Source organism: Buteo buteo, chromosome 26 (genome assembly GCF_964188355.1).
Source record: "Buteo buteo chromosome 26, bButBut1.hap1.1, whole genome shotgun sequence".
In the NCBI taxonomy this organism is placed as follows: domain Eukaryota; kingdom Metazoa; phylum Chordata; class Aves; order Accipitriformes; family Accipitridae; genus Buteo; species Buteo buteo.
In genome coordinates, this window is record NC_134196.1 from 10,867,742 (window position 1) to 10,893,795 (window position 26,054).

The 26,054-nt window shown below is 37.8% G+C and overlaps 1 protein-coding gene across 1 annotated transcript in view; it reads right to left on the minus strand.

Moving 5' to 3' along the window:
• The window catches only part of SYT1 (synaptotagmin 1), a 350,563-nt gene that overhangs the window by 121,151 nt on the left and 203,358 nt on the right, over window positions 1–26,054 (minus strand). The window contains 1 exon segment of the mRNA XM_075057975.1: window positions 10,049–10,237. Coding sequence (XP_074914076.1) covers window positions 10,049–10,237 — 189 coding nt within the window.

Here is a 26,054-nt window from a genome sequence, read left to right on the forward strand (position 1 = left end):
CCCTTGCCCGTGCTGCAAGTAAATCTGCACCCATGGTATATTACAAACAAATAACTGACTCCAGGGCTGAGACCTGAAATGCTATATTCCAGCTTAAAGCACGTGTTTGCTGCAAATTGGGTACTGAGGTCTTAGAAAACATGATAAAATAGCTGGCTTTGGAGGAGGAGTGAGCTTTGAAAACTAAAGAAGAAACAAGTCTGAATGTTAGGTTAGCAACTATATTGCTTGTGCCAATTTTTTCCTGCAAGTTCTGGCTAGGAGAAAAGTGTTAATAAATACATAAATGAAATAACACAGAAGGAAAGTAGAAAATTCAGTGAACTCTGGTAAGGAAGGACCATAAAAATATCTGTAAGAAAGGTATAAAAATTATTATCAACATTGTTGACTACGTGAAGAATGTATTACCTCTCTATAAACTGTTTTCATTAAAAAAATAATCTGATGCCTGTCCTAGCCCTGGAGGTTTCCTCCCCATCTGGGTAGAGCCATACAGGGGATGGTCCTGACACAGCTCTAGGTGGAGAAAGCTTCTCACATGGAAATTACTTTCAATCTTGTTGGCAGCTCACCAGCTTTAGGATACTCCTTCTCCCTTCCTCTTCAAGGAACTGCCATCCCCACTCCACTGAGTCAAACGAAGGGTTTGTGTGGCTACTTCAAACCGACAACATGGGAGCTGCCATGCCAAAGGTTGAGGAATATCGTCCAGGCTGCAGCCTAAAATACCCAAGTTCCTGGTCTTCCTGTGACTAAAGGGAATCAAGGGATCAAGCTGGAAAACTAACTTGGATCGGCCTTTCCTGCAGGAAAAGCTAGCAAAGAAATGCAGGATTCATGGGGTCATACTCTGTAGCCCAGTGTGGGACATTTGTTTAATAAGAGTAAGGAGCTGTAAATAGCCAGTGATATTTGCTTATTTTGTACAATGGCATTTCACAGCAAAACGCATATGCTGTCCTTCAGTCAGCTCTCTGGTCCAGTGAGCGCCCTTGCTCTTCATCAGATTGTACAGTGACAGAAGAGAGTGAAACAATCACTGTCAAAGTGAGAGAAATCAGGTCTCGAAGTCCAGGGAAAGTGTTTTCAGACTGTGAATCTCCCTGTTATAAGGGCCTAACCTAGGGCTCTTCCTAGATATCACAGGCTGTGAGACCGGTACCATTTCAGACACTTCCCCCTCTAGTTTTTCCTTCTGCATAAACCCGGGCCTCCTGTTTCTGTGTCATTCTTAAGAGAACCAAGGCATTTAACTCCAATTTGTGAATTTGACTCCCAGAGCCTCGTTCCTAAAAGCTAAGCGTAGAAACCCTGAGCACTTCTAGAGCTCCCTTTTAGATGTGGGTTGAAATGCCTTTCCCATCTGAAAGGACAAACCTCATCTTTCATTTTGGCGGCTCTCACTGCAATAGGGAAACAGTGCCAGCTACAGTACTGAAACATGCCCCCAGATGATATAGGGGCTGTGAGCAAATTAGGGAGCTCTTGCTGAAGTTGATAATTAAGATTAGATTCAGATTCAGAAACCTGCACAGGAGTAGGCAGATGGCTCGCTCAGCTGCCAGCTGGAACTCCGCCTTCACGAGGCAGTCATTCAAGTTCAGCAGCACAGCTCCCTTCTGTGGAGTCAGAGCAAAGTCTACCCATACCAAGATCCTTCTGAAGATTTGAGGCCACCTCCACAGCTCTTGCAGACCGGCTGTGTGTTCTGGAAGCAGTAGAGATTTTCAAGTCTAGACCAGTTCAAGATCTCGCTTGAAATACAAGCCAAGACTAAAAAGATAAAAGGAATGCAAGAAAGGATGCCATAGGACCTACAGCGTTCCTGAAAGCTCCTGTTGGTGGTCAGTGGCTTAGTATTTCAGCCACCTTGGCAATCTGGCATTGATGACCAAGTATCTTAAACACTTCATATATCAATAAAAGAATTCTTGTCTCTTTAAAAAAGTTTAAATACTTCAAAAAACATATGTCAACCAAAATAAAGAGGTTATTATGTATTTATAATCCCTCAGGGAAGACTTTAGTTTGGATAATTCTCCGCAGCAAACTTATCCAGTCCTAAGTAGAATAGTTAACAATAACAACAAAGAATGACATTCTGTTCTTCAGCTGTGCCAACTTACAACAGTGCCTCAGAATAACAGAGGCTTCATTATCTACTCTTGGTTTTTATAAAAATGCAAGAGAATATCTTCTAGATATGCCACAGTGCCTAGGCACAAGTAGCTGAGATAGGGATGGAATATCAATCTTAACAGTAATTCCTATATTTTCCATTGCCCATTTACACTATACTTTTTAAAAGCAAATCTATTAACCATAGTCCCAAGTGCTTTTTTTTACTTTATGCAGTATGCTGCTGAGAATCAATCTTTAAATGTATTTTCAATTTTAAGTTCAGAACAATCGTTCCATGAAGTCTCATTTTCAGAGCAAGATTACAAACTGAATTATAACAGATAATGGGTAATTTCTGTAGATACTTCAGCTGCAGGTAAGTTGAAAAAGACTAGCAAAGATTGTGTTTAGTTTATGCATGTAAACATCATTTTAGTGCACTTTCCCTCACACAAAGTAATGAAATTTTAAGATACATTCCCAGTACTGAAAGGAAGCCAGCAACTATGTTCAGTTTTCTGCTTGTAAATTGAATTCTCTACTCAATTTATAAGGCGCTGGCACAACTTGACATATCTATAGTTCAATAAAATACCTACCAGAGTTGTTGTAACATATAAAATAATAATCACAGTGATGTGCTAGAGGACACCCTTGGGGGTACTCTGGTACCCTTCGTTAAAACCCTGTCACCAAACCAAAGGTAGGTGCTCAGCCCTGTTTCTGCTATAGATGAATTTCATCCCCATCGCTGTAAAAGTTAATCTGAACGGGGTTTTTTTGTTTTCATATATTTTGCTGAAATGTTCTGAGCATCATGTATTTTACAGAAGAACTTGCTTCTCCTTCCCCTTCTTTCAGATTATACAACTCAAAACCAACTGCTGTTTCTGAAAACGATGTTTCAGACACATGTAATCCATAATGTATAATTCTGTTTGACACTGAGGTTACACTCCCAGTGTGCTTCTGGCTAAGAGACAGTATTTCCTTTCAGACGGGACAGTACGTTCTCCAGGTGCCGCAGAAGAAGACATGAGTTTAGAATGTGACAGGCTTCCCCAGTGCTGGGGATGGAGGGTGCTGCAGCTGGTGCTCTGGTTCAAGTTGTAGGAGTCTGCTCTTCTGATTTCTCTTTTCCTCCTCGGCTTGTCCAAGGAGCCAAAATAATGGCCAGCATAGGAACAGAGTCCTCCCTCAGACCTAAGTGTGTCAAATGCACGGGTCGAGCTTGCTTTCATCGGAGGAGACGCGTAACCTCCTGGTAAGAGTGTGTGCTTGCCGGTGCTGGATCCAGCTACGGTCTGCAGCAGCACTTTTGGGTCATGCCAGAGCGGCTCGTACTTCTAACAGCCTGAGGGTCCTAGCTCAGTCCTGTATGAGGATCAAACTGGCAGCTGTCACGGATCCAAACGTTTAAGTACAGGATGTGCTAAGGGGAGCCTATCAGAAGGCATGTGAAAATAACTCCTGGATTGTAAAAATTCTCTTAATGACAGAACCAATCATTAAAATATCATTAGAGTGTAATTCAGTAGGATCTCAGACCACATGCTATTCCTTCCAGACAAGGATTTTCATCCATCTTCTGCTTCATGAGTTTTCACTTTTATTCTTCCACCCCTCAGCATCTATTTAGATACTTTGGATTTAAAAGCTGTATTTTCAGGACTCCTAATTTCAAGCATTCAAAATATGCTGGACCCCTAAAAACAACGAAGGTATTTTCATATTATAAGTTTATAAAATAACAGTTGAATTGTTTTTCTTTGCCTCACAATTTTTATGTCTTCTGGATGCTTGTGGGCAGTATTTTCAAGATTTCCCTACTAGCAGGTGATCTAGAAACTTTTATTTAATGAAAAAAAATAATGCTGAAGTTCTCATGTAATCACTGAACTCTGGGACTGCAGGGTTCAGGGAGAAAAAAAAGTAACCTGAAATTTGCATTTAAATTGCTATATTTAGAAATAATGATTTTCCCTCCTCTATTATTGTACTGTAATAGCTCTTTCTTGTACTTTTTTTATGTTCCAAAATAAATCTTTATTTCTGATTTCTCCTGTTTCTTCCCCAATGTGAAGCTGCATGTATTTGTTTGGCATGAGCAACTGCCAATGATTCGATGACAGGAAGGGAAACAAGAAGACTTGAATTTATGCCTTCCCACTTCCTCCAGCACCGTTCTTTGGACTTTCCGGAACATCAAGAAACTTCTTTCTTTATTCTCCTCTAAATCTCTCCTTACAAGTCCTGTTTGCCAGGATACCTAAATAGAGTTTGCCAATGTCAGATTGCTCCTAAGCTGAGATCACTGCTTATTGTATTGACAAATATATGCGTGTACATATATACACGAACATACATACACATAGTCCTCATTTTCTGCAGGCAGGCAGCTATTACTTGCCTTATATTTAGACAGGAAGGTCTCTGAAGCAGAGACTAAATTTTTTTCTGGCTAACCTAAGAAGATCTTAGGCAATGACTAACATGGGTATGTGCCATAAAAATATAAATAATAGCTATTGCTGATAATTTTTTTTAATCACTTTTATTGTGATTTTATGGTATTTATCTGTCTCTATTAATCCAGTTTTGAAATCTGAAATCATTCTATTATCAGCATTTTGCTTCCTTTTTATGAACTTAGAAAGGAATGTGCCCTCTCCTCCCTGTGCCAGTGACACCTGTACTCCAGGAACCATTAGGAGAAGCAGTGAAATGAACAGCCTGAATTTATTTTCTGCAAATGATCAAGCTGGCAGCTCCATAAAAATTAAGTTTCAGAAAGACCCCATGCACAAAATCTTCAATTTTCTAATAATAGACAAAATTCAGCAATATCTCCTTGATAATCTTCATGCCAAATAAGAATGAAAAATTAAGAAATGAAGTCTACTGCCAGTTATAGAGGGTAATAAGAACTCTTAATACAACCTCAGCTGGTCAGTCAAGAAAGGCAGAAGGACAGAACAGCAGAGACCAGCAGGGAGAAAGAAATTATGAGGTGTGTCTAGGATGACTGCTGAATGCTGAAACTTTAACTTAAATGGCTAAACACATAAATCCAGAATTATTTTATTTGCTAACTTACCCAAATATAGCTATAACTCTGTACTTCAGCTTCTAAGCTATTATTTAGAATTAAAACTGACCTGGGTCTTACAGTTATTTTTACATTTTTTATTACAGTTTCCTCTGCAGCCTCCAGTCCCATTTTGTTTTGACAGTTATTCACTAAGCCAAGGAGAGGGAAAAAAACCTTTCTCTGAATATCTGCAAACAGACTGTGAAACAAGTCTGCACAGAACATCGGGTTTTAGCCTGAATCATCACACAGGTTTGAGCTCCTGGTTTGAGGGATTATCAGTCAGTCGTACACAATGAATCAAATTTAGGGGTTTTGAGCACCAGCTACTGAGGCTAAATGGAGTTGCAAGCCAGCCGAACATTTCAGAATAAGGTTGGTATAGAAATGTAACATTTTATCCAATTACAATGTAAGACAGCAAAAAGCATTAGAAATATGCAATAACTTCCCATTAAAGAGGTAATGATAGTATCCTGGATTCAATGCATTCAGCTATTACAGCTATTCAAGATTATACCAGAAGCATTAACAGCGTATCATTATTCAGTCAGATGTATGCTGGAGTGTTATTGGATTTGTGCTGTTTTATTTACCTTGTTGGCAGAACGAGATCTTCTGTTCATATAGGAATGTGCTCTTAGGAAACACATCAAAATCACTTTCCTTTTACAAAGATGCTTATTAAGTAAACTAATGCTGTATGGTTAGTATCAGTATCTTGACATGTAAAGCCTCCGCCCAAAAGCTGTTGCTGTCTTGCAAGTCCATAGTTTTGCTAGAACTCGCTTACTGTAAATGCATGGCAGATATTTTCCTAGCCTGTAGACAAAGGCCCAGATGGAAGAGCAGCGAGAGGGAGGAAGGAAAGAATCAGTATGTCTTATCAAGTCTTCTAAAGCAATTTTGTTTTCAGAAGTGTATGTGCCATTTTATCTGCTTTGTTTTATCCCCTTCTTCAGTGTTGGAATTCCTACATTTAAAACGTGAAGTGTAAAAGCAGAGATGGTACCTTTTTTCCCCTTCTGGTAAACAGCTTAAAAATTCTGCAGATTAAAGATAAATTGGGATAGAAAGTATAAGAACCAATTAAGACAGAGTGACTTTTATACACAGTGCAGTTATGGAAAAACAACTGTACTGTGATTATGCAAATCAGCCACTCACAACCAAAATGCAGGCATTTACATAACGGAGAAAAAAATTCTTCACAGTTATGCCTCAGTAACCTTACAGGATTCTTGCACTTTAATTGTATGACTCATTGTAATAAAATGATCCAACTTGCTTTATCCAGAGTGAAATATATGTTAAGACATCACCATTCTGAATGATTTGTGTGCTTTTGGAAGCCTACACTCTCCTGCCACAAAACGTGGAGTATGTTCTACTTTAAAGAGATAAAAATCCATGAAAAAAACAGAATTTCTGCTTGTATCAATCAAAACTTTAACTGGGTTTACATACTGCATCACTGCTCTTGAAATAAATGTATATTAATACAAATGGGACCTCCCTTCTTCTTGGAACTTTTATATCCTCATTCTATTAAATTCATCCATTTTTGACAAAATAAGATTTCTCTGGTGCATATATTACAGGAGGAAACATCAGTATAATTTAAATTGCACAGACCCTATCTTGCAGTTCTGCAAAGTGAAATCTTAATGGGAATCCTGATATTTTTAGTTAGTTAAGTATGTCTAGACTATTTAACTTGTGGCTTCTATGTATTCTACAAAACATATTCTTTTAAAAAGATGACTGTTCTATTATAAGCCATATGGAAGGAACAGTATTTATTCAGCTGGATGTAGTTTGCTGTACCTTTATTTTTGTCATCATGTATTCCACTATTTGAATGTTGGGGTTTTTTATATAAGCATGACTTGATATTATGTAATTTCTATGAAAAACCAGAAAGAGAAGATTATATATAAATTAGCCCCTACTACAGCTCAGCTTTTTTATCACTCAAACCAAGCTGATTGCAGGTGAACTTTTTCACAATATGGGTATATTCTATCCTATTATACATCCATTAAATCATGATGGCTTATTTTCCATCTGCAGACATCTTAGGCACAGGCAACTAAACCATTTAATTATTTCTCTCTTGCACATAGACTACAGAGCACTGAAAAAAAAAATCCTCTCGCAGTAACTACTGAGCTTTCAAATGCCTGAAAGCTTTCAAATGACTTTCAAACTACTGAGCTTTGCATGACTCTGCCATGTGTTAGGACTAGGGGTCAGGTCTTCAGTTTGAATCTACCAGAGGAAAAACCTGGTCCATGGTCTTGGAAGTGTTCTTAGACCCAAGTATCTGTGCTGTCCCAATAGGGCCCGTTCACCATATACATTCTCTCTTGCACAGCAAGAAATTCCCAGAAAGGCACTATAAAAATGATTTGGTTGGAACAAATTTACATTCTGCTCTGTTTTAAGAGTGATTCTCAAAAAATTTGCAACCAGCTGTAAGAGGTAAGGTCTGACAACTTTTCTACCACAATTAAACCCTCAGCTTTGTAATAGGCTAACACCACCTCGCTGACAACTCCCTATGGACATAAACTGAACGCATACAGACCTGTCAATTACAGTCCATTCACGTAGGATTTGTTATTGGGGAAAATGGGAAAAACAAAAGTTATCTGGGATATAAAATGCTCCAACTTGTCAATGGCACTATTCCATATTTAAATATTTAAAAAAACCCCACACACCCAAGCCCTTTGTAGCATAATGAACATTCAACTTTCTTCTTGAAATGGCAAAATTAAAAAAGCCTAAATAAACACAGCAGAATGTCATGTTAAACAGTTCCAGTATTTAATGGAGATGCTGGGAAGATCCAATCACATCTGCAGCCTCTAGAAGCAGAGCAGACAATTGGCATGGGATCTGTGACTATCCCAGGTTCATTTCTCCACTCCACCACAAAATTACTGCATGATCTTGGATAAGAGTCCAATTTCTAAAATGGGGGCAATATGTTCTGGTCTCATTATCAGCATGAGATACCATATTTTATAGATACTCTAATGTGTTTCATAATAACAAAGACTTGTCTTATGGCCTAGTACGCTTTTTTCAGTAAGCATTTTCACCATGTAATAGTAGGTACTTTTTAATTTTTTATTCAGTCCTATCTGGAAAGATTGTCCGGATTGGACTTGTTTTAAAAAACTATGCAGCAGTGCATTCAAAGTTCCTGTCTATCTATAGACCTTTTCCTAGACCTACCAATTACAGAGTTCCTCATCTTGGAAACCATTCACGCCTCTGCTATGCTAAAATCAAAGTTTAAAAATAAAAGAATATCTACATAAAAGTGTCATCTACCTCATTTACCTAGCGTGGTGAGATAAAAATTAAAAGACAAATGTTTCAAATGCTGACTGTTTCTCCTTCAATGTCTTGTCTTTTCTTTTTTCCTCTCTTTATTTTCTTCTTGTAGTTTTGTTTTTCCCATGATATCATCAGGCAATTTAATTTCAGTATGGTCTGCACTCGACTGTGCAGATTACCAAACTAATGACATACGGACTTCTTACCACTGTAACACCTCTATTCTTGCAAGTGAGAATTTCGAGTGACAGAGCAAAGCTGTTTGCTATCAATTTTTCAAAAACTGCATCTGCCAGATTGCCAAGATCCATTTCAAAGATAAAAAATCGATTAATATTCTAATTTGTTATCTGTCTTTATCAGTCACACAACATTTCTTTACACAAATGATAACCTTCTAAAAATGAAAACTCTTACACATGTTAAAATACTTCCCTGAAAATATTTTACATTTACTCATTCTTCTAAAGTAAAAATTATTAAAGACTGAATGACTCTGTAATGCCTGCTATTAAAACACTCATACACACACAGCCTTCACCTTCATGTCTACAAAAGTGCCAAAACTATCTGCTTGTATCATCAGGTAATTTTTCTGTCAGTAACAAAAAGGATTTTTTCTTTATTATATGAAACAACTTTGACACTGTTGAATTTGTTGTATATTTAAAACCAGTGTATGCATACTAAAACATACCAAACAGGTTCAAGAACCCTAGCATTATGATAAACAACAGCAAAAAGCTAATGCTTTTATTTTTTTTACAAATGTGAACAAATTGAGGCCTCAACTTTGAGTCAACACTTTCTAGCACAGACCAGAAGAACCCTGCTGACTTCAACCCTACTGACTTCACAGAAATATACATTGGTACTTTTAATGTATTCTGCATAGGTACAGGAACTCGCCACAAACAACGTTCAATGGCTGATCTAACAGAATTACTGAGTGGGAAAAGCAAGGCTATCTTCACACATTACTGATGTATTACAGCTATATCCTTTTTAAAAGCTGTTTTCCCTTTTTTTCTATATTTTCTAATCCCCAAAGATACACAGTTTCCTTATTTTCTGAATATTTATGAGTTTTGGCCAAATTCTGCTTTAAAGTAGTATGCCCACACACATTTGTCATAAACATGAAACCCTAACTGTTACTGGTAGGAAATATTCTGCTTATTGGTCCCATGGCCACCGTGAAGTTCTGCCATTCCAGTTTTGATGATTCAGCAATAATTCATCAGTAAAAATTACCAAGACAATCTGTCATGTCAGGAATAGACTCAAATTGCATGAGTTCGGCCCTGTTTTTTCTACTCCAATTAATTTTGAGAAGCTTACTAAACCAGGTTTATCTTGTGATTTTTCTCGTTTTGACTAGAAAGCATTTAGTATGCTGTCTAAATAAATGACAAAGAAGAAAATGTCAAGTTAAATCTAATCTGCCAAAAGAAGCTTTATAATCAATCAAGTTTTACTTACATGGAATTTTGTTCAGTTCATTCATGAACTTCTCTTTTAACTTAGAAAATGCATCTTCTTTTCCTCCCCCTCCTCCGGGACTGGCTGGCTCGGTGACATTACTTGGAAGGGCTGCTGCTACTGTGGTAGCTGGCGGTGCTGCCAGGGCCTCATGATGACTTTCACTCACCATTTTAACCCCTGGGTAAGCTGTTGGAATAAAAAAACCCAAAAGATAATGTTTAAATCATTGAAATGGGTCTCTCACCGGTAAAAGACTAAATAGGCACAATATCACTTGGTGCTCACGCTTACTGGGTAAATATGACTGCATCAGCATATTGCTTCATGCTCTTCATAAAATACTTATTAGACAAGAGAGAAAAGTCTTTTGCAGGGTTAATTCCAGCCAGAATCATTTTATTGCTTAGAGTTCTTCTCCAACCATGTTGCATTTTGAACTGCTGAATTTGAAACCTCAAAATTCCTGTAGAACTCCCATGCAGATTTACGTTTTGCTCTTCAATTTTGAAAGTATAAGCAAATTGGGTAATAACTGCTCCCCATGTGCAAATTTCACAGTGTATTTACAGAACTATTTTTCTGTGAGAGTTACAGAGGTGTGGATCATAGCCAAAGTTTCTGTATAAAATAAATGAAGCGATAAGGATATAATAAAAACACTTCAAGATTTCTTGTCAAAGTAATAAACTATTGTTTCCTACTTAAGCAAGTTGTATATTAAACAGAAATTGATTTACATCCATTTTTATCTTCACTTATTGAAGGTAATTTCACCTCCAGTTATTTTGTGTGACATTTGCTACTGACAATATTCTCTTAAATTATTCAGATGTCTCATTGGTGTATTCATGAAGCTACGACACCTATAGGGTATCTAAATGCAGCCATACTGAAATATCTGAGAGGCTGTCACAAACATAATCCCACATCAGCATATTTTTAATTTCATGTTGTTTAACGGGCATTTTGCAAAACCTTTACTTGAGCGTACATTACAAAGCAAAGAATTTTGGGCCAGTGGGGTGAAGGTGAGATGACATGCACAAAGCAATTTCAATATCACAGGAAGGCTGGCTGAAATGTTTTTATTGGTTTTGAACACATTGTTCTGATTTTCTGCCACATTCTAAATATCACTGATCTGAATAATTATTCTGTTCTTCTTCAGAAAACTAGAGGGAGAAAGGGTTTGAGAGAGAACAAACATTCATTATTGCTCTGAGTGTACAATTGCTCTCAGCCCCAAAAGACATTTGGCCTTTGACCTTTTGCTGAGAAATTTAAACATCACCACAGGAAAAAAGGCAACACATCAAAATTAAAGGGGTATAAGAGCATCTGACTGCATGCAATACGATGAAACATGAGCTTCCCTGCCTTACGTGACTGTTTTCATGGATGTTGCCGAGAGTGCTCAAATCACTAAATCAAGAAGAGAATTGGCTTTTCGTCCTTCAACTTCTCTTCTACGAGCCCACAGCCATGAAGACCTGCAGGCGCAGACCTGCCTGCAGGCAGAATGAACCTTTTGAGATCACCCTCGCCATACTTGTCATTAAACAGGGGTTTGCACACAAGTGTAGTCTGGAATAGAAGCCGTTCTCCAACACTGTCATCCGATGAAAAAGATTTTAACTAAATAGGGGCATAGCCTTGTTCTGAAGAAGCAATTTGGTGGGTACTTTGCAGCAATTTTATCAATGCAGTGCTGAACAAAGCAGTATTCCCTGCCTGCCCATCGCTTCTGCCTTTGCCCTCACAGTCTCTAGCCTAATATAAAATCATGTTGATGTTGACACAGAATATATATATATGATACAGCTCCATAAATATTTCATAAGCATGCAGTCTTATCTATTTGCCTGTAACAACATGGAAGCAGTTCACTATCTAAAGCAGACCGAAGTCGATGGAAAGATTCCAGTTAATATCCACGAACTTTGGCTCAAGTCCGATGTCTGTGAAGATTTCCCCACTTGCATCCCAAAATAACAATCGGGAAAAACACGTAGTGCATAATTTGGGTAGTATGAAATAACGTGCCAGCTATTCCAGACTAGAAGACTTTTTCCATATGCTCTGATGAATGCCAAATACTATGAAGCAAAACATGCAGAGACGTCAGCTGTAAACATTAGTGCTGTTTTATATTATAGCATTTTGTCAATGAATGTCAGTTAAATCAGAAGAAAAGTTGTATGATATATCATAATTAAATCAAAATTAAATTGCTTAATTATAATATATTGCTTAATTATTTCAGGCCTGGCAGTTGACTATTTTATTTTGTAATGGAAGACACAATTTGCAGTGATGACTTTCAGCTAATTAAAAATTAAGGCAAATGTAATTTATTTGCTTCCAGTTTTGGAGCTATATTTTGAAACTGTATTAGGAGAACAAATTTGAAGCATTACACTTTCATTTATTTAAAAGAAGGGAAAAATAACAAAACAGAGTATTCCTCTGAACACCAGGAACAATCCTCGGTAGAGTCCTAGTGCAGTTGGAGGTCACTGCATCTAATGAGGCATGCACAAATGCTCTGAGACTTGCTACAGAGCCTTTGACCTTTACATGCCAATGACACTATCTTGATATTTTAAATAGGTGTGAAGGGGCTGAAAAAGAATCTTGTCTCAGAAAAAGCTTTCTGCAGTAAAGAATTTTCTGAAGAGCACATGCCCACTTACAGAGATAACATCTGATGGCTTCTATTATTGTAATGCTGCAGCTCTCCACAATAATGGTATAAACACTGTGGTATTATTAGAGACTGTGAGTATTGAATAATTAGATTTAAATTGGCCTTTTACAAAAAAAGGTTACTTTAATGCTGCAGTGCATCACTGAAGGTAAAGATCTACAAAATACTAGCAGATTCTCTGCCATTTATGAAATGGTAGTTGCAAGCAAAAATTTCTTATAGGTTAAAAAATGAAATATCATAGAATTAAATTATTATTTCCAGTTCAGTGTTCACTAAAATGATTATAGTGCTAGGTATGAAACGCTACATGTTTCATGTGCAACATGCAGTCATAAATAAGAGTACATTTGTAAGTCATAAATAAATGTACAATTTCATTTACAGGCTTCTATAAAACACAGCATAGACGATATTCCCCGAGCATGCCAATTCTTTGGTATACCACTGCCCATCCATACTAGTGCCATATAATCATTATAAGACATGTAAAACAAAACAATGAACAAATACATGTAATACTTTGAAGTAATGCTTGTTGTCTCCATACAGAAGTAGGCAAGTGTTCAGTGAAAATCCAGAGATGATGATTTGAACCCTTGAGGAGGTCAAGGGTTTAAAAGCCTTACTGTTCCCTACGAGAGACAAAATCTGACAAAAATGAGTATCAGCTCAAACTTCTACAAAATTTCTACATAATTTCCTCTGAAAATGAAGCATCTGAGTAATACACAAATGCGCTCTGGAGATTCGTAAGAAGCAAGAGATTTCCTTATGGAGGTACAAAGTATTGGCTGACTGCCTTAGTATGCTGGTATGGATCCTGGAGGTGAGAGTCCCATTGGAAAGCACCTCTTAAAGGAGTAGTAAAGTAGCAACAACTCTTAAGAGAGGAGTAAAGAAGAGGAGTAAGACTTCTGATATGGGTGATTACAGAGCATGGACTAGACTCTGGAAATCAGAGCTGAAAGAATGTGTTCCAAGGGCAACACCCTCTCTTTGCAAACATTCTGGTATATCCAAAGTAAGACATGGACAACTTGGGGGGACTAATACCATGGGAAAATTTTACTTGTTTTAAATGTTTTTTTTTTAAATAAACTGAATACTCAGAAAATTAATGAGAACACTGTGGGATGTTCACAGTGATTCACATGAAAGGGGGATTTTCAGGATTTGGAATGCGAGCAAAACTCAGAGTAGTGTATCATCTTATGGCAAATCATGGGGAGATTTATGATTGACTTACCAAAAAAAAAACCAACAACCCAAAACCAGAACAAAAACAAAACCAAAACCCCAAAGGGCAGCAAAGCAAATTTGTATGGTTTCTATGTGGTTAAATTACAGAATTACAGCAGGTATACCATAGCAGCTACTAAAGGACTTAGTAAATACTTAATCTCATGGAAATAAAATCAGTGACATTCCTTCTGCATGGTGGATTTCAGACAATTTAATTTTGCTCATTCCTCCTCTTATCTGATGAATACAAACTGTGTGGAGTGAGACAGCAAACAGGTCAGACATCCCATGCTGACCAAATCATTCCCTCCCAATGAGAAATTTTCTGGAAGGTGTCCTTTTACCTTTCTCAATTTTTTCTTCCATATTAAAAATTAAAAGTAATGGAATTATTCAAAACATACAAATATAGTGTTACTATGGGTAACTGTGTAAGTTTTCAGAAGTACGTGTCACCATTCTTTCAATGTTTAATGCTGTAACTGTGGTAGAGCTGGTCACTGTACCTCAATAAGCCTGCAAAGTTGTAAATTGGAATCTATGCTCTTAAATGCTATTTCCTGGACAGCTTATCTTTTCAGCATCCCAAACATGTTCACCTCAGCAGTTACATCCAGCTTGGAATGTAATCACAAAACTTATCCAAGAAAGAAGAAAAATCACATGTTAACATCAGTTGTGTTCCTCTGTCATTTTTATTTACAGGTCCTGGGCACTGAAAGAGAAAGAAACTATTAGTTTTCAGTGCTGATATGGCCAGGGCAAGTATGCAGAGTTACCAGAGAAAGGTTTGACACCACATTGAAAATTTACCCTATTCCATTATACTGTTTTTGATGAAATTAATTCATCATTAAGAAGATGGGAACATTACCAGAATGTCTAAAGATATCTACAATACATGATCTCTTCCTAGACTTAAGTATTCTGGGATGTTAATAATACATTTTTTACTCATTCATCTTCCTATTAATGAAATACACTATCTTTCTAGCTTCAGTAATGGACATTTATTTTAAAAGACAAGCTCAGAAAAAGAGACTTTCTTGGCTTTTTATAAAGATGGGCCTGTAACTACATTTTCAGAAGAATGGAAGGTCACGGTAAAGATGTCATATCAAAACAGCCTTTTCACCACTACCACAAAGGCTTACAATGCAATCCAGATTGAATACTGCTTTAGAGAAGGTACATGAAAGGCTCAACGTTTCATGGGGAGAAAAGTTCTGATGAAGAACCTTGGTGGGGGAATTCAGGTGTCCTGTCTGTGCTGCTACTGATGCACAAGAAATGTCCCAGCAAACCCCCACAGAATCACCCCTGCACCTCTTTTAGTGAAGGAGAGACATTTCTCCTGCTGCCATATGTGAAACACCAATTACATCAGTTGATGCTTTCTAGATGCCAGCTGTACATTAACTCTTTTAAAACTGTTTACCAATGCTTGCTACTAATACCAAGCCAATAGTTTCATCGGCTTGACTGAATGAACAAGACAAAACACCTAAATCTCTCCCCCAAAGCCCACAGCTACTTTATTGCTCAGGTTTAAAAATTACTATGCCAGTGTGTCCTGTCAAAGGAGTATCGCTGGTCCTGGAGCAGGATGGAGGAACACGATATTGCAGATAGGAAGAGGACCAAAAGGTAGTGAGTCAGTAGGGATGAGGACCCACGTACAGGGAGGGTGGCATCTCTGAGGCCAAGTTTAAGCAAGTGTGGGGGCAGGACAGCAGTCACGTACCAAGTCAGGCAGAAGTGCTGCAACTCTAGGGTAGCAGAGAGAAGGAGAGCTTGGCAGAAATATTTTTTGACAGTTAGTCAAAACTGTTAGGTTTGGGAACCAACAGCTAGTTAGACTGAGTTATCTACAGCACAGTCCTGGGCCAGGCAATAAATCTTCCCATTATTAGGCATTAGCTCAGTATCAGTCTCCAGAATTTGCTTAAAATACGAACAAATATTTTTAGAAGAACAACTGAAAGACACTAACTTGATGGCCAAATCCAAATTCATTGTCATGAGAAAATGAAATATTGTAAGATTTCCAGTCTAATAGTCACAGTGGACACCTATTATCTAAGTATGAGTTATATCCAAATCATATCCAAATCTTTGTGTGCTCTTCTTAACCTATTTCACTTTTTTAATTCACTGTATAGCTAATAAACATAGAATATATGTAGAATAAGCATAGAATAGTTCACAGTTCTCTGTCACAATAAACATACTTTATGTAATTGAAATCATTACAACATACAATCTAATCTCTAAGCACGTTTCAAAGCTAACCATAAAATGTCCAGAAAACGATCTGCTCAGTGGACAGCAAACCATCTGACTATTTTGGAAGGGATATGGCCACTGTGAACATTGGAGAAAGACAAATTCCTCACCACATGGCACAATCTATATGTTTATCTTTCAGCTTCCTGGTCACCCATTATTAAACACGGCAGAACTATTCAACATACAGGGCTCCGAAATATCTTATGCTGCAGAGTCTGTGCAAGAGAAACTTTGGCTTGCATTTTCAGAAAGAACTTCAGTCTGATATGTAATCTATGAAGAGCTAATCACTGTATATTTTGCAGTACCAAGCTATGCAAAATGATATTTTCAGACTCACTCCTTAAGCTGTTGATATGACTGCTGTTAATTTAAATGAGAAGTGAGGCCAACACTATTTTCTTACCAGCTAAAAGCCGTAATTTTTTGACTGTTCTTCAAACTTCTGCTCCTGCAATGCAGAAGAGCATACAGGAGCCAGAGGAGTCACAGCAGCTTACAGACAAATATAAAAATCAAGAGCAAAGAGCACTGCAGTAAGTCAAAAGTGGTGAGTCCCTTGCATAGATTCACTATATAAATGCCTGTTTCCCTGACCGTGTTCCGAAACTCTTATTTTCCCCTAAGTATACAATATTTCTTAGTCATGTATTTCTTTTGATTTTTAGAGGTAACCAGGCTAGAGACAGCCCTGTCTCTCTGGATGTTGACATTGTTGTCATGTTGCAGCAGCAGTGAGGTTACCAAACCTGTCAAAGCATCAGAATATGTATAATTTAATCCCTCTGTCTTCCTCTACTGCCGCAAATGCTGCTTCAAAATGACTGAGGTCCTTGATAATAGCTAGTTATGAATAGGAATAAGAGAAAGAAAGAAACTACAGTAATTTCCTCCCACATGACCATTCTGTCATCTTTCATGCTTGCATTTTGTTTCCTGAAGCTGTAATCTGCATTTCTACTCCCCTGATACTTACTTCCAGACTTCCTTTATACAGCAGTGTAAGACAAAAGAATTCAGATAAAAATTAGTGTTCAACTGCATTTAAGCATGAAATTCTAATACAGTCCACAGAGAATTCTTGCTGTTCCAAAATCATTTTAGAGTAATCCTACAAATAATGAAGCCTTTTATATCAATAAGTTCCTTGTTGTGTACATTGCATAAAATCAATTTATATTCACATATTTGGCTCCCGTCCAATCAATGGCTCCAATAATGGCTATGAACTAGCAAAGTGCCATAGAGATTAACTGTGATGTGGTAAAATTCATAAGGAACAACACAACAGAAATTGTATAATAATATGCAGAAATGCTATTAATATTCTTGTTTTGGTATCTGTAGGTCATAGCTCTAAATTCACTATTTCCCCTTTGAATTTTCCTTCTATTGAGATTTCCTATGTGTCCCAATTTCTGCACTCAGTAACCATGGGGTTAGTAAAATTAATTAGGAACTAGCAGGATAGTACATGCACTAAGGAACCAAATATGGGGAGCTGAGATGTGCAATTCACTGCTACCTCACAGATTAGTTAAGTCTTGGACTTAGGTTGTGAAATAATTGGCACCTCAGAGTGTGATTCTACTCTGACAAGTGACTATATAAAAATGGCACCTTCTTTCTGAAAAAGATCTGCTCTCTATGTATATTCAGTCATATATGCTGAATTTAATGAGTACCACATTCCAACTTCACCATGGAGTGTTTTTTTCCCTGTTACATCTGCAGTGCCAAAAAGCTGAGAAAACAAGAACACAGTAAGATTGTATTCCTCCTCTGCATCATGAATGCAGTTATAAACTAAAATTTCAAAGACCAGTTGATTATACCTTTGAGAACCTACTGCAGATTCCACAGTTACAGCTGAAGGCATGGGATTATATCCTTGTAGCCAATCACATGAAATTTGGGCTGCATTACTTGGTGGTAGGAGGGAGAAGGAAACAGCTCAGCTAGTTTTTTCAGATCCTATGATAAAATTACATGGCTGGCATTTAGAAAAATGTAAACAGTTGGTATTTGGCATTAAAGCTTTAAGATGTGTCACCCAAGTATACTAATGGGAAAAATACTCACATGTGAGTGAATTTTGTACCTCAAGCTTTGCAAATTCTGTGCGATAAAAGATTCAGACTTTTCAGGTGGATAACTTCTAGTTTTAAAAAATCTCAGTAGTTCATCACTCAGATATCAATCAGATACATGTAAAGTACCTGCGTGTACACTGTTATATATCTCTGTAGATATACATCATAAGTATATTCCTCCCATGTGTGCATTTATGATATGCTACTATGCTCGCTATAAGGTGACTAACCAAGTATTATGATTTCACTGTCAATAAAGCAAAAAATGACAGTTTAAGTCCAAGAATTTTCTTGTAAACAGATGGTGGGTTTGTGGGGAAATACACAATTTTCATCAATTGTGATGTTGATAAAAAGGTTTTTCAGGGTTTTCTTCAGCCACATCATATCAGCACTGAAATCAGGAACAACACTGTAAAACCATGAACATAATCTGATTGACTGTGACAGGTTCTGTTAATTGCAGCTACATGAAAATTACTGTTTCATGAATGTCACCAGTCCAGGAAAGAAGAGCATGGGGGTGCAGGAAGTATCTGCATTTAGATTTGTTTATTAAGTTAAAAATAAAAATTAAAAAAATTATTTGATACTTATGGTTAATTATTGTACTTACACTATGAAGGCAATCTTATCAGCACATGGAAGAAAAATAGTGGAAATTGGAACTAATTGTCCCATAATGACTGATACTTTTTCCTCCTGTTGAGAATGATATGCCATCATCCAATAGCTTTCCACACACAGCAGGAAGGAAAATTATCAATCAATTACATGACAATTAATTCCTAACTTGTAACATTTTTCTACTGAAAGGAAAAAAAATAGATCCTAATTTGAGATTAATAATCATGCATTCCCTACAGTGTTTTAGAAAGCCATCTTCTTAAAAGATGCCCTTACACGTATCTGAAACTATTTTAACAACTGATAACTGTAAAATTAGGCAGTTATAAAGTATTAGTATAAGCACTACTTTCTGCTGTTAGTACAACTATTTCTTGTACTGCAATTCTTTCTGCAGACGAACAATTTAGCAAGGATCCCATTCACAAGAATGCTGTATCGAACTCACACATGAGCAATACTAGAGAAAACAACTTCAGAATAATGATGAGGAAGTAACAAAACCAAAGGAAAAAAGAAAAATACTTGGATATTTTTTGTTTAAATAAAGTTAAGGACTGAATGGTAATTTAGGGATTTTCATAAATTTAAAACTTTCAGGTTTTCTGCACACGGAAATGCTTGGTGTGGCCATGTTCCCATCTCTTCTCTAGACCAGAGAAAGCTCATATGACATGGCTTTGAATTCCTTTGGATAGATCACAGACCTTAGCCTAAGATCACCTTCACTGAGTGAGTTCTCCCATCACCGAGTTTTGCATACAACAATGTTGTGGCCTCCATTAATTTGTGCTTCTCTGAAAGGGAAGAGTCATCACTGTTCAGCTTTTGAAAAAAAAGACTTGCATGCCCACCTTCAGGAGAGGACACAAACATCACCTGGAGGAAGGTGCTGGAGACAGTTCGGAGGAGGAGCAGGATTTGAGTCACTCTTGTTTTTTGCATACCCTGCTGATTAGGTAGATTCTCACTCAGCACGCTGGCTGCTGAGCAACCCGTTTTGAGGTACTCACATCTTCTGGATATATAGGGAAGCTTGGTCTAACGCAATGATACAGCCCAAGGTTGTAGAGAGTAGGGGTATTTATATGCACAGCATCAGGGACCCTCTAATCAAATCCACAACCTGGATTTGCTCTGCTTGTATAAATAGGATGACAAAAGCAGTCTGGTGTCTCTGTCTGATGGTATGACCCTTCTGGGTCATGAATATTCCCCACTTCCATTTGGAAGTTCAGCACAGCTTTGAAAGAAACTTGGTGGACTGAGGCCAGCTGAGATGCCTGGGCTGAATTCTGAAAGCAGTCCTGAGTGCCTCATCTAGGACGGCAGGTAAAGTCCCAGAGCATCATGCCCTTTTAGACTGAGGGAGGGATCTACCCTAAATTTGGACAACAGTCTGCAGTAGCATTCTGACTGAGGCAGTGATTGATAGACCATTCTGCCTCATTAGCCACTTACTGCTGCAGGAGGGCAACTAAGGTTAGCGCTTTTGCCAAAACAACCTGGGGAGACAGAAATCCTGCTTAATAGGCATGGCTGATTTATTGCTATTGCTGGCTTTCCCAATTTTGTTCTGAGCACTTCTTCCTTCTGCCCAGTACAGTGCTCTTTGTTTTAAACCATTGACTCAGTGCTTGTTGGGGGGAAAGTGCTGTTCATCAAAAGCCTGTAAGAAGCATAATTCAGTTTTTCAAACTTGTGCATGGAAACTTGAGCAAATTTTACTTAACCTACTGGAAATTAAACTTGGACTGCCCTGAACACCTCATTGGCTACAGGACGGTTACAGATTGTATTTTTTTTTTTTTAGCCCAGTGCAGCAGGTACTGACTGCTATTGCTGTTACATCTCTAGCAGTTAAACACCTTAGTGCACACTGTCACATACCCTAAGTTTTCCTGTAATTTTAGCTGATTGAGCTAATTGTCCAACTGGGACATCAGAAGAAGGGCTGCGTGTACGTGAAGTGCTATATGGTTAACATTCATGCAGAAAAACAACAATTTTAAGTGAGCAAATGAACATGAGAGAAGCTTAGTGTTCTACTTTGTATAGATATTGATATAATTTTTAAAAATCTGTTCTGTTTCAGATCTTATTTTCTTTGATGATCATGTTCTCTAATTGAATGCTTCAATGTGATAACGCTTTTTTTGTTTGTTCAGTTTTCTTTTTTCTCCCCTATTTTGTCTATTGCAAAGCTCTCTATATATTTAATGGTCACAAACACTAACCTGTAACCATGATCCATTTAAAAACTAAACCAAAAAACTTACTGATCCTATGTGCATAGGAAATTAAGATTACCTATTGTCACAGAGCTCAGAACAAAGACAACTAGTTATGCATTCAGTTCCCACTTTTTTAGGTCACCATAGCTGCTGTACAACTATGCATCTTCCTCAAACTTCTAGCTGAAAAAAGGATCATTTTTACTATTATGTGATCTGTGGCCTGCTGAGCACTGTGTGGCATAGCAGACTTGCAGTTGGGGAGCTACAGCACTAAAGATACCCAACCTCCATGGTCGTGTGCTACCACTGCTTGGCTGGTAAACTTGGCCTACAAGGAGGATGACATAAGGCAGAGGTTCATGCTCTCTGCTGCTCTATGTGCTCAAGAGGAGGAAGTGGCCAGGACAGACAAGTGATAATTTTAACTTCATTTCCAGCCTCTGGTAGCTGTTTTTTTGCCCTCTGCAATCTGTAAATCAAAGTGTATTGCTCTGGAAAAGGATGAGGATACTGAGCCAAAACAGAAGCAGGATGTAGGGAGATTAGCATGACCTTTAAGACCCTTTCGGTGCATGTGTTTCTGCTTTGGGGCATGGGCATTTTGTCTTCATGAAAGCATGTAAACACAGGACTGGAATCAAATAATAATGCCAGTGCTACTTCAAGAGCTTGGTCCTCTGTAATTAATGTACCACCAATTATTAAAGAAATCCTTTGCTTGCTCTAAAAAACTTGCAGCCAAGAGCTTTCCAGAGATTATACCTACATTATAAAAAGGGAACACAAAACGATTCAACATTATTGATGAAATTGTTTGCTTTCTCTTTAGAAGACAGTAATAAATAAGTTAGCATTTCAAAGTTCTGTGACGAGAAAAGATATTTGAGAGAAAGCACACGGATGCATTGTTCTGTAGCACGGGCATCCAGAAATCTCTTTGGAAGAGAAAAGCTGTATTATAGTGTGTGAAAAGAAGAAATCTTCACTATCAGGCTGTTATGTAGTTGCTAAGGGCTGGTTCTTGATGAAAACAGAGCAGAATAGAATGGATAGTTTAAGCACTGTGAGGTAAAAGCAGAAAATTGGACTTAGAGCACAAGGGACATTCACAATGGAATCAAAGTGGATGCAGTAAAATGTTAAGAATGTGACAAGATTATCATAAATACGAAGAGAAAAAAGTCAAAGTATTGCCTTCACTTCAACAAAGCCCTTGGAGAAAAAAAGGGGAATTAGCCCAGCTGAAATGTACATTAGCAAAGAGAAAAGAAAGATGAAAAGAAGAATACCACTTCAAGGTCATTTTAAACCAAGCAGCAACTACTAAACTTCTAAATTATAAGCCTGTAATTCTTGTTTGTTTATTATTAATTGCTAGCAAAAAAATAGATAAAAGCTTGAAACAACATAGTTTTGAACTTCATTCTGTTCATATTTTTGCTGCCAAAACCCAAACAGGATAATTTAAAATTGTTTAAACCTAGACCAAAAAACCCCATTTTTTCTGTAAATATAAAAGTGTATTAGCTAATTCTTTTAACACACACTAAGTAGCACTTTTTTCTTGTCTTCTGTCCTTTACAAAACCAACAGTTTTAAGTTCACAGAGCACCTAAAGAACAAAAAGCCAAGGCATCTCCTCAGAAGTTAGGAACAAGTGCAGCTCCCTTATCCTACACACACGCAGTCCGGCTTTCCTTGAAGAGTTTAACAAACCTGGAGCCAGGTTCAGAATTAAGTCTGCACCGAAAGTCTCTTCCTATTGAAACCTGGGCTAATGTGGCATCTGTGTTTCAGCCATTATCAGCTGTCACAGTAGGAAAGAGAAGCAGCATTTATGGCAACGAGTGATATTTGTTTTTGATCCACAATCACAAGCACTGACTGGAATTTTCATCACCTTTCCAACCATTTGAAAACAATAATTGTTAGCTCTGTTAAATACCTTCTCTTTCTAAACCAATACTCTCCAAATGCAAATTGTAGTCACAGCTGCAAAGGAAATCTACTGCCAAAATACACCACTGGGAGAGAAGAAAACATAGTGGCAGCTGGCTGTCTCCAAAGAGGGAGAGTGTCATCTCTCTGAAACACTGTCGGCTCTTGTAGAAGAAATGCTAAAGAGCAAAAAACTGCAATATCAGCCAGGCACTGGCTGACAGTGTATGTTGCTAATGGGAACAAATTGGAGGCTGTAACTTTAGTAGAAGGAGAAGGAAAGGATCACAAGGGCTGAAGCACTGGGATGCCTTTGCCTGCACACAAGGCAAAACTTTAGTCAAAATGTGTATCGTAAAGATGCTTTTTCGGTTAGTTTGGATTCAACAAGTATTCTTTACCTTTCTTGCTCAAACATTTCTTACTCTTTGTGTTTGCAGATTCCTGACTAAAGCTCAGTGATTGCTTCACTAGTTATTTATTTATCCGACATTCCAGTCCCATGAGTTTATCATTAGCAGGGGACAGTTTAAGGAATAAAACTCAGGGAGGTGATGTGTAGCCCCTTAGTGCAATTTCACCAAGCAAGCTGTGAAGGCACAACACTTCAAGAAATGCATGTTGCCTGTGACATGGGAATAGCTCAACACAGCAGCTTTTTCTGCTGACAGAGTGGACTGGATTCAAAGTGGGGACCTACGAGGTGAGACACTGCAGCTGATGACAACTGCCCTACAGCACTAAGTCTTCTGGTCAGAGCTCACTTCAGAGGGAACTTACCTACAGCTGCGCCACAAGAACACTGAAGTTACCATCTCAAACTCAAAAGATTCTCCTGAGGCCTTTATATTTCTACTTTTTACCTAGCATAACAAGAACCTCTAGTTATATGATCATTACATATTATACTGGGTCCTTTGCAATGCTTGAATCAAGAACTTTTAGATCTACAGTACAGCCACTTTACAGCTCAGTTTACTACTAGCAGCAGTAGCTTCTGAATCTAGTCTACACGGGAAGAGAACAGCACACACTTTGCCTTGTTACAAAACCAGTTGTAAGACAGCAGGGAAATAATGGATACTGGGGTCTTAGGTATCCATATTCTGCTTACCAAGGGTGATTATTGCCTCGCATTCAGAGCAGTGGTTAGAAACATGACAGTTGGGTACATTTATTTCTCTATTTAATTCTATCTGACAGGCAATGGTGGTAGAGTAAGTGAAGTTTGCTTCTTTCTGTTGAAGCCTACTTACACTTCTTGTGACAAGCCCTCGTGACAAAATGGGTAAGTGATACCTGCTGTGAAATGAGAATCTGGTCAATAATAAAGGTTGTGAATTATGTTGAAATACACATACTAGCCTAAAAGGCACTTAGGGCTGCATTTACACCCAACATCTACATGTGTAACCTCAGTGGAAGCCATGACGTGTTGTAACAGGCCTTCAGTTTGGATAATCAGAACCAGCATCCTGTGGTGCATTGCAGCAGCATCTACGACACATACACTCTCCTTGTCGTCACCTGATATCCCAGCATAACCTGCATTAATGTCTGTTTCTTTTTAAATAAAGTACTTGTACCTTTTTTGAAGGCTAAGTTCCTTCTTCTACTTACTTGGTGGTTTTAGCCTCATCTGTTCTCTTTGCTCATGGCTGTTGTTTCGTTCTCCTTTTCCTTATCCTTGTGTGTGACTCATGCTACCCCAAGAATCACATTTCTCTGCTTCATTAACCATCTTCAGCCTATCTCTTTAGATCTCTCCTCTAGACATTCTCTCTCCTGTTCTCTGTTCTTCCCCTCTCTCTCACCTCAGTCTCTGTGTAATATTAATAAGAGATTTTCAGAAGCAGAAAGTGAAATTTAGACACTTAGCTATCATTCATGCCTTTGGAAAATCTCCTCCTCCACCTTCATAATTCTCTTGCTATGCCGCAAAACCCTTTCTTATTTTTAACTCCCCTTCTTCTCATCAACTGTCCTTTCCTTCCTCTGTTCTCTTTATTTCGTTTTGCTTATCTAACTGAGGCCATAGCTATGCCAGCAGATCTCTGCCCTGCACACATGTCAGCAAAACTTTAAAGGTATGCCATTATCCTAATGGAAACAGTTTTTGTCAGCCTGCATTACCCAATTTCAGAAGATAGTGCAACTTCACCAGCAAACATGCCTCCTCTTCAGCACTTGTTCTACCTACACATAAGGGAATGGGTCAGCGCAGTTAGAGAAGACAAGACTTCAGACAGTCCTTGATGCAGAGACTGTCCTTTCAGAACAACAACAAAAAAAGGCAACAAAGAATGCTAATTACAGTGCAAAATAAATATTTGATAGAATGTATTTATAGATCCTGATACTCAGCATCTATCTAATGGGCTAAGTGGTTCAGTTTGCAGAATATAACTTCAACTGCTCAACACTTCAGTGAAAGCAAATAAATCTATTCATTTAGCATAGCTGGAGTGAATAATAACCAATTCTTTTCAGGTCTTTTTCATGAGTCACAACTGTTTAGGAGTGATAGAAATTTTAATTTAAAATGGCTGTCTCGTTAGAAAACAGGACTGTTAAAAGACTTGTGTAAGGAAATTCATTATAATAACATAGATTATAAAGGACTGCTTTTTAGCACACCTGTTGATCTTATTGTGTCTTGCAGCCTAATGATGCTGTGCAAAATTTAATTGGCTATATTTTGAGCCCACCACTTCCACTTGGAATGGAAACTAGTACTGAAAAAGTAAAAAGAAATTGCACCTTGGGAGCCTATCAGGAACAATTTTTAACTTATGTTAATATCAATCTCTGTAAATTCTTTTGGGGTTATATTTTAACAATTTTCTTTGATTATGTTCTAGGCATAC